The sequence below is a fragment of the Thunnus albacares genome, chromosome 24, assembly GCF_914725855.1.
Source record: "Thunnus albacares chromosome 24, fThuAlb1.1, whole genome shotgun sequence".
In the NCBI taxonomy this organism is placed as follows: domain Eukaryota; kingdom Metazoa; phylum Chordata; class Actinopteri; order Scombriformes; family Scombridae; genus Thunnus; species Thunnus albacares.
The window spans coordinates 19,398,117-19,407,569 of record NC_058129.1 but is presented as its reverse complement, the minus strand read 5'-3'; the positions used below and the strand labels follow the sequence as shown (position 1 = coordinate 19,407,569).

The window sequence follows — 9,453 nt, the reverse complement described above, 5'->3', positions numbered from 1 at the left end:
TCAGCTGTACTGACTTTATACTGAATAAAAACAATCCTCAAAACTGAATTATTGTCTTTATACAAATTAGTTCCCGATGGTGCTCTTAACACACAATTTCTAAACATAATTCAGTGAGACGTGACCGTTTCTCTACATAACGGTTTATTAGTTGCATTAAAGGCTCTTACAGCCAGTGGTAGAAAGTAACTAAGTACATTTACTCAAGTACTGTATTGAAGTTCAGTTTTGAGGTACTTGTACTTTACTTGAGTATTTCCATGTGATGCTACTTTATACTTTCTACTCCACTACATCGGGGCAGCCAGTGGCGCCGAGGGCCGTCTTAATGACAGGTGCCATTGCTTCTAAATACACACCTGTACACCTTCTTAATATTTTTCCTTTCTTTTTCAATGAAACAAAGTAGTTGTGTGCACATCCACAAAACCTCAGTATACAAAAAATGTAGTGCAAATAAAGAAAAGGGGCTCTGATTCAGTGTGCGGGCGCTCCGTCTATCTAGTTTCCTTTATTTTTCCCCATTGACCTGTCTGGGTTTTCATCTGGTTTGATTTTTTGAAGCCTTACTGGTTGTCAGTTTTCACCCGACATCCACCAAACACTCGTTGAATAGCACCTTGACCCCCACTTTCCTTTTCGCCCGGAGGACTGAGAGGACGTTGTCTGAGCTGGAGGTACTTTTTTGGACTCCAATCTAAAATCTCTCCTAGGACGCTAACATAGTCAGGGCCGGCCCTGCACTACATTTATATGACAGCTTTAGTTACTTTTGAAGATTTGACACAATGGATAATATAACAAGCTTTTAAAATACAACACATTGTTAAAGATGAAACCAGTGGTTTCCAACCTTTTTGTCTTTTGACGTCTTACAAAAAGCAGTGTGTAGTCGGGGTCACATTTCACATGTCTATGAGTTGTTAACAGCTCCACCAAATAGTGATTTTTCCCTCTAAACTTCTCACATGCTTTCATTTCAATAAATGTTCAAATGATCAAATATTTCAGCAAAAATCAAAGATTAGAGAACATGCTGCTCTAACACTGATGCTTCACTATTAATAATCTAACATTTTGTTCCATCAACGCTCATAAAGTTGGAAAATATCACACTTTACATTTAATGACTAAAACTTGGAGAGTGATGCCTCTTTCTTTAGGGAACATCCTTGTGTTGATGCTAATGCTAGCTTCTAGCACATTTGTTAGCTTGTGTGCTAATAAGACATTTTAAATGCTATACATTTCTGCTAACGTTAGCTCAACTAGCTAACCAAATTATATTTTCTGAACACAAAATCAATCAGATGAATCAAAGAAATGATCAATAAACTTTAATAAACAGACTCTTTGCTTTCTACGTTCCAATAGTATGTTGTTTAATGTTTGTTGCTATAAATCATAATGAGTTAAAATAAGGTTTCACTAAATCTAAAAAAAAAATAAAAATCAATAAAAACGGACAAAGTGAAGCCATCTTTTGTTTTTTTTAATGCAAAACTTTATTTATAGAAATCATACAATCTCTTTACAAAAATATTTCATTGAATTCTTTAAAGTTATAATGAAAGACATATCATAACATTTATGGAGTATAAAATGATGTTTAAGGCGTCACAGGAGCAGCAGATTCAGTCGACTTTAGAAGTTTTTGATCTGTGATCAAAAGTATTATCAATTTATGAAAGTGACAATATGTAATTACACATATTCTGTAGAGCAGAGTGTACAGATGAAGTCTCCCAGTGAGTTCAGATATTTTAATGTCAAACTGTTTCCAAAACTTAAAGAACAAACTAACTACACATCCAATGAGGTTTGAACAGCATGCTGATGGCTAGGAATCATGGGAAATGTAGTTTTTAAAAGATTAAAGAATGAACTATACTATTCCTAATCATATACATTCAACTTTGGGCTTTTTCTTGTAGTAAGAAGCTCATTCAGCAGAAAACTTTATTATTAGCTGTAACCAGTAAAAACCTGCTGGATTATATTTTGGCGTTTGTAGATGAACATGTATTCATAACTTACACTAACATTACTTCCGCTTGTGAATCCGCGTGTGGTTCTGTTCACCTGTGACAAAGTTAAAAAGTGCAGTGCAAAAGTTGTGTTTTTAGTGCAAATCCCTTCGAATCAAACAACTTAAATCTTTGCGTTTGTGAACGTTTGTGTTGAGCTGTAACGGAGCCGCAAAACCAAACCAGGGAAAAGGAAAAAAATCTACAGATGAAAGTGTTTCCTGCTTCACTATAAATGGTACAAAGGTTCATTTTTCAGTTTGTCATATTGTTTCTATCATGTGGAAATCTATTTATCTTCAATCTGGGTGACTTTCATGCTTACAAACTAAACTTCATCTTTTAGTTTTGAATTGTTTTAATGTGTTTTTATTGACTTTAACATCTGTCTGCAGATGTTTTTAAATAAAAACACAAATGATTCTCACTGAAAGCTGCTGTTGTTCTGCAGCAAAATATCAAACATTTGTAATCATGTTTTTGAGTTTAGTTTAGTTTGACTTCACCTCTCCTGTGTTTTTTTTTAGGGTTTGCATAAAAACACAACGGCTCCCTCCAGCGGTCAAACTGCAGCACTGCAGCCGACATCTTATTTCTAACAAAAACACACACTTAATATTTCACACAAAGGCTTTTAAATGTGTTTTAAATCTGTGCACACGTCTAATCTATAATCACACCTTTTATATTTTATAACTCTGATCAACAACAAAAACCTGAGGTTTATTGGTAGTTTGAATTTTAAACCACAACAACAATCAGATGACTGATCAGATCAATAAATAATCAAAATTTTGTTAATTTAACAGTCAACCTTGTTTTTTTTATGTTCAATACTGTTGATTATTGGAAAGTCCAGCTGTCAAATTAAATTAAATGTTCTGAAATGACAAAATTATTAATTTTAAAGAATTTTAAAAATGCTTTCTATTTTTATTCCTAAACTTGATTGAATTTAAATGATTTCATGCGGTGTGAAGTTACTTTAAGTGATTAAAATGCTTGTAAATTGATTGATCAGTTGCTGCAATTGGATTTGCAATTGATTGATCAGCTGTGAGTAAATTTGGTGTTTTTTCAGACCAGCTCAGTTTTTCAACTCTCTAATTTTTCCATCATATTTATTGATCGCAGTTGATTTTTGTTACTTCCACTCATCACAGATTCTGATACTGAAGCGTTGAGCAGCGTCACTCCGGTAGTTTATAGTTGAAGACGTCGTCTTGTAGAAAGATTCAAACTGACAACCTGCTCAGATCCCGTCAGACTTCTTCCAGGTCGCAGGTTTCGATCCCCGATCTGTTCTCCATCAGCGTCCTGAGCAGAAACGACAACAGTGAACATCAGTTATCAATATCAAAAAGAAGAAGAAGCAGTTTCATAATCATCTGCTGCTCGACTTCATCAGAAGTGCTTTAAATAACTGTTGTAAATATTCTTCCAACTCTTTTTAAATATATTGTAATCTTGTTACTTTCTTTAACCTGACTGAGTAAAGTAAACAGGTTTCCACTGTGTGTTTACCTTCTACCTGTGAAAATGACTTAAAGTCTCTTGAATAAAGAGAAACGACCTGTGAGAGACCATTTCTACCAGAAGTGAGTAAAAAAATGCAGATGAAAAGTTGGGAATGATGAAAACTAAATCAAAATCTTAAAATAATACATGAAAATCAAGAGATAAGCCAAAGTTTTTACTTTTTAATTCAAAATAATGAGACCACTTTTGACTTAAAATGTCAAAATGATCAGAATCAGTTTTGTTTTATTTAAGTACATTTATGCAAACATCACTATCACTATTATGTACAAGCAAATAGGTGAAAAAATGGATACATACTTAATGACAATGTCAACATATTTTGACATCAGTATGTCTCAGTTTTGATTCACTGTGAGTGTTTTTATTCTTGTCATTCTCAGCATTTCATTTATATGTTTGTTTTGGTTTTGTGGCAGATTTTGGTGTTTGGTGTGTGAAGCCACCGTACATCCTTTATTTTTACAGAACAGGTAGTGAAAGTGACCAACGTGACTAATTTATAACATATTGTCACCACTGTGGTCTGATCAGCTGACGAATAAAAACCATAACCAAGATTCATGAATGCGCCTTTAAAAGATTATGTTGCAGTTTTTCAAAGACAACCACAAACAGAAGAAGAAGAAGAACTACAAAACCCAGCAGCTCTGACCGTCAGTGGTGCTTCCTGTTCGGCGCGGCCTGGAAGTATTCCTCCGGGGTGACCGTCTTCACCCCGCCAAAATAATCCAACACCCACACCTGCAACATGACAGCAGTAATTACTGAGACATCTTTGACTGGTCTAAACTGGTCTAAACCAGTTTGACTGACCAGTACTACAGAGATTACTGCTGTTTGGAGCAGTACTAGTAGTAGCAGAGGTAGCAGTACCAGTGTACTAGTAACAGTAGTGGAAATACCAGTAGTAGTAGTACAGGGAGTAGCATTAGGAGCAGTATGAGGTAGTAGTAACAACTGTAATAACAATAGTTGTCTTAGTAGTAGTGTTCATAATAACAGCAGTATACTATAGTGTAGTAGTAGTAGCGACAAAGTAATAGTAGTTTATAGTTGTATTAGTGATAGTAGTAGCAGGAAAGTAGTAGTTTATCGTCTAGTAGTAGTAGTAGTATCAGTAGTTTATAGTAGCAGTAGTAACAGTAATAATAATAGTAGTAATAATAGTAGTAAAGTAATAGTGGTAATAACAGTAGTAGTACTAGTAGTAGTAATATAATAGTAGAAATAGTAGTAATAGTAGTAGTAATAGTAATAGTAGTAATAGTGATAGTAATAGTAGTAATAGTAGTAATGGTAATAGTAATAATAGTAGTAGTAGAAATAGTAATAGTAGTAGTAATAGTAATAGTAGTAATAGTATTAGTAATAATAGTAGTAGTAGAAATAGTAATAGTAGTAGTAATAGTAATAGTAGTAATAGTATTAGTAATAATAGTAGTAGTAGAAATAGTAGTAGTAATAGTGATAGTAATAGTAGTAATAGTGATAGTAATAGTAGTAATAGTAGTAATAGTGATAGTAATAGTAGTAATAGTAGTAGTAATAATAGTAGTAGTAGAAATAGTAACAGTAATAGTGATAGTAATAGTAGTAATAGTAATAGTAATAATAGTAATAGTAGTAGTAATAGTAATAGTAGTAATAGTGATAGTAATAGTAGTAATAGTAGTAATGGTAATAGTAGTAATAGTAATAGTAATAGTAGTAGTAGTAGTAGTAATAGTGATAGTAATAGTAGTAATAGTGATAGTAATAGTAGTAATAGTAATAGTAGTAGTAGTAATAGTAATAGTAGTAATAGTAGAAGTAGTAATAGTAATAGTAGTTGTAGTAATAGTAATAGTGATAGTAATAGTAGTAATAGTGATAGTAATAGTAGTAATAGTGAGAGTAATAGTAGTAATAGTGATAGTAGTAATAGTGATAGTAATAGTAGTAATAGTGATAGTAATAGTAGTAATAGTGAGAGTAATAGTAGTAATAGTGATAGTAATAGTAGTAATAGTGATAGTGATAGTAGTAATAGTAATAGTAGTAATAGTGATAGTAATAGTAGTAATAGTAATAGTAATAGTAGTAATAGTGATAGTAGTAATAGTGATAGTAATAGTAGTAATAGTGATAGTAATAGTAGTAATAGTGATAGTAATAGTAGTAATAGTAGTAATAGTGATAGTAATAGTAGTACTGGTACCTGAGTAATGTTGAACTTGGCGAAGAACCAGTTGTGATCAGACGGCCAGTCGATCATCTCTGGGTGTCGACTGAAGAGCGCTTTCTTAGCAAACTCCGCCTCCGTCCCGTTCAGCTGACCAAGAGGAATGAGAGGAGGGTCATGTGACAACTCAGACTTTACCACCTGGACACACAGGTGTGTGTGTGTGTGTGTGTGTGTGTGTGTGTGTGTTTATACCTCCAGCACAGATCCAGACAGGATGATGTGAGCACAGAGAGGACTCTGAGGGTCGAAGCCCTGCTGCCTGCAGTAGTCGGTCTGAGCCAGAGACATGGACAGAGACGCCTCAGGGTTCGCCTGGAGGAAGACAGGAAACTCACTTTAACTGACACTTCAACTGCTTTCAGCTCGTCTGTTCATATTTAACTGACACTTTAACTGATTTCAGCTCGTCTGTTCATATTTAACTGACACTTTAACTGCTTTCAGCTCTTCTGTTCGTATTTAACTGACGCTTCAACTGCTTTCAGCTCTTCTGTTCGTATTTAACTGACGCTTCAACTGCTTTCAGCTCTTCTGTTCATATTAAACTGACACTTCAACTGCTTTCAGCTCTTCTGTTCATATTTAACTGACACTTTAACTGCTTTCAGCTTTACCCGTTAAAATTACTGACACTTCAACTGCTTATATCTCCTATATTTAAACACTTCAACTTTACACTTGACACTCCGAATGATATTTGCTTTCAGTGTTTACATTTGAACTGACACTTTAGCTCATTGAACCCTTCAACTCGTCACACTTCAGCTGACTTTTTAACTGACACTTTAATTCCTTCAGCTCTTCTGTATCATCTGACACTTTAACTCCTTTAATTTCTTACACGTGTATTGACATAAACTATTTTCATAATTGACACTGTTTGAATTTAAACTAACATACCAACTCATTTCATCACTTTCACTTCAACTTCCCTCAATTCAGCTCCTTCCAGCACTTCTGCTGTTACTGTAAGTTGAGTTTCTTTTTCAGTAATTCTGTTTTTAAATGTCACTTTAAATGCTTTCAGCGCTTCAACTTTAGATTTTACTGCCATAAAAGCACCTTCCAAACACTCCAGACTTGGATATTGTTTCATATATTTTAACGACACAGTGCTGTTTGATGACATATGACAAAAGTTTCTCTGAACTTTAAACCTTCTTTTTTACAACAAAGTTGTTGTAAAGAACTTAAAGAACATTTATAACTAACTGAAAACTTGTAAAATACTTCTTATCTGTCTTTTTAGCGACTTAAGACATTTTCAGGCCGTAAACACAGACGGTACTTTATGTTTCTGCTGTTTATCACTCTGCGGTTCTCTGTCACATGATCACATGGTCACATGATCACAGCTCTGACATGTGACTTTTCCTCCCAAACTGCTGAGTCGCTCTGTGGGGAAAAAACTGCTGCGTCATGGTAGAGCCTCTGCTGTTGCATAAATCCTCAGACATGTTTTCATAACTGTGCAGAACAGCTACACTTCAGGAAAACACTAATTCATGACAACGTGCACCAAATTTCACTAATAAAAATTTTCTGTTTCCTAACTGCAAATATGAAACTGCTGTATAATAAAGATAATAATAAAGAAATATTTAGGATATTATAGTACAAAAGAACATAAAATACTGCAAGGCCACTTTAAATTCACAAAAGATGTTAAACTTTACACTACGCAGACATAAAAACACCAAAGATATTATATTAACTCAAGTCTTTGATACTTCTTTACACACTAAACACTAATAGGACTATTATAGAAATACAATAGATGATTTTAAGTTTTCAGTAATTCAGTAAGACTTCATGATAGTTGTAAACACTGCAGACAGTGTATAAGGTTGCATATGAATATTATTATTATATTATTAAAAACAACAGAGGAAATAATAGAAAATGAATAGAAGTCTATGATACTTAAAACACTATAAATCCCTATAGGAGTTCTGTACAGATACTATAAGATAATTAATTGATTGATCTTTAATAATTTAACTTTCTTTATGGTAGTTTTGAAAACTACACAAAGTTTAAGATTGAAAAGGAATATTAGAAATATTTCATAGACGATAACAGAAAGTTATTTGCAGCCTTTATAGTTTGAAGTAAAGTCTGTGATACTCTGAATACTTTACAGCCTGATAAGAATATTACAGAAACATCACAGGATACAATACAAGCTCATGGAGGTCTCAATAGTTTTTAGTAAAATCTGATAATTTCAAATGTAGTTCTGAACAGAGTCGACTCCCAACAAACTGCTGTATGGATACTACAGAGATAACAGAGAGTAAACAGCAGCTTTCTTACGCTGCAGACTGACTATGAGTCAGTTTCAATAGAAACTTATTATGGTTAAACTTTACAACAGTCTTTGTGGTCATTATTAGCACCTGTAGCGATATTATACTAACACTAGAGGAGATAATAGAGAGTCAATGGCATTTTTACTACATTTTGTGCTTTTTAAACATAGTTTTGAAGACTGGAGACTCATTATTAGCACCTGTAACAATATTATAGTAACACTAGAGAAGATGATATAAAATTAATTGGAATTTCACTAAATTCTGTCATTTATAAACGAGGTTTTGAACACTCAGACTCATTACAAGCAGTTTACAGTAAGTTTATGGTCATTCTGAATACTTAAAGTACGCTGCACTGCGGGACCAGTACCTCCAGGTCCTGCACGGAGATCTCCATACGGGTCAGGTACATGTAGGGCACCCCGGTGCTGGAGCCATGCGGACCGTCGCTGACCGAGAAGACGTTGGAGAACGGCTGCCCGACCACCGGCTTGTGGGTGGAGATGGTGGCCATGGAGGCCCAGTCGCACTGATGGGCGATGAAGCGGGCGACCCGGGCCACCTGGTCGTGAGGGGGGATCCACACCCGGGAGGTGGAGGACGGGGAGAGGGAGGCCCAGAGGAGGCCGAGGAGGAACACGCACGCAGCCCGCAGAACAACGCTCATGGTCGGTTTCGGAGTGTGGAGGACAGTCGGTAAGACGAACCGGAGGACGACTTATAAACAACACGCCGAGATCCGGTACGGAGTGTCAAAATAAAAGCCCCGATGACGGTTATAAGAGGAAGTCCTCTCCCCGGCCGACTGATTTTCAAAATAAAAGAAGTGACGGTTACAACATGAAACGGCCGCATTCGACTTTCAAAGTAAAAGTCGCACTGACGGAAGTCCGCTCAACGACTGGTTTTATATTTGATCATTTCGAACATGTAACAAATAAAAAACAAATCAAGGATAACAAATAAAATAAGTAGTAAACATATACAGCAAACTCTCAATAAACAAACTCTTAGAAACATAAATAAATATTACATGTGGAGCAGGAAGAGTATACACTGAAGGACCCTTCCCTTTCTTCATAACTCAAACAATTAACTCCAATATTTATCATATATACAACTCACAAACAACTACCCCAATCTTATTATATTGAACTGATTTATATTCAGACGTCTGTATCCAAACCATTCCACAAATTTACTCATAAATAAAAATACACATACTCTTCTGAGTTAAACTTTCCCTTAAATGATAACCCTCCTCTCTGTCTAAGAACATTTTTGTATGTTACCTGAAGGTTTCTTGCTTTATACATTAATTATGCAGCCTTGAATTCTACAAGAT

General features: G+C 34.8%; 1 protein-coding gene across 1 annotated transcript; it reads right to left on the bottom strand.

The window, feature by feature from the left end:
• Nucleotides 1–1,862: 1,862 nt before the first annotated feature.
• Nucleotides 1,863–8,857, bottom strand: creg1 (cellular repressor of E1A-stimulated genes 1). Its single transcript, XM_044344414.1, has 5 exons — nt 8,479–8,857; nt 5,986–6,105; nt 5,767–5,880; nt 4,222–4,310; nt 1,863–3,344 (listed from the first exon to the last, which is right to left on the bottom strand). The coding sequence occupies exons 1-4, from the start codon at nt 8,773–8,775 to the stop codon at nt 4,224–4,226; spliced, it is 618 nt and encodes a 205-aa protein (XP_044200349.1). The 5' UTR covers nt 8,776–8,857; the 3' UTR covers nt 1,863–3,344; nt 4,222–4,223.
• Between the last annotated feature and the right edge of the window lie 596 nt (nt 8,858–9,453).

Excerpts from the sequence above, each read along its gene's own strand:
- creg1 (XM_044344414.1), bottom strand. The coding sequence starts at position 8,775 with ATGAGCGTTGTTCTGCGGGCTGCGTGCGTGTTCCTCCTCGGCCTCCTC. Across the intron at positions 6,106-8,478 it reads TCTCCGTGCAGGACCTGGAG|GCGAACCCTGAGGCGTCTCT; the intron begins GTACTGGTCCCG and ends GTCTTCCTCCAG. Across the intron at positions 5,881-5,985 it reads TGTCTGGATCTGTGCTGGAG|CTGAACGGGACGGAGGCGGA; the intron begins GTATAAACACAC and ends CCTCTTGGTCAG.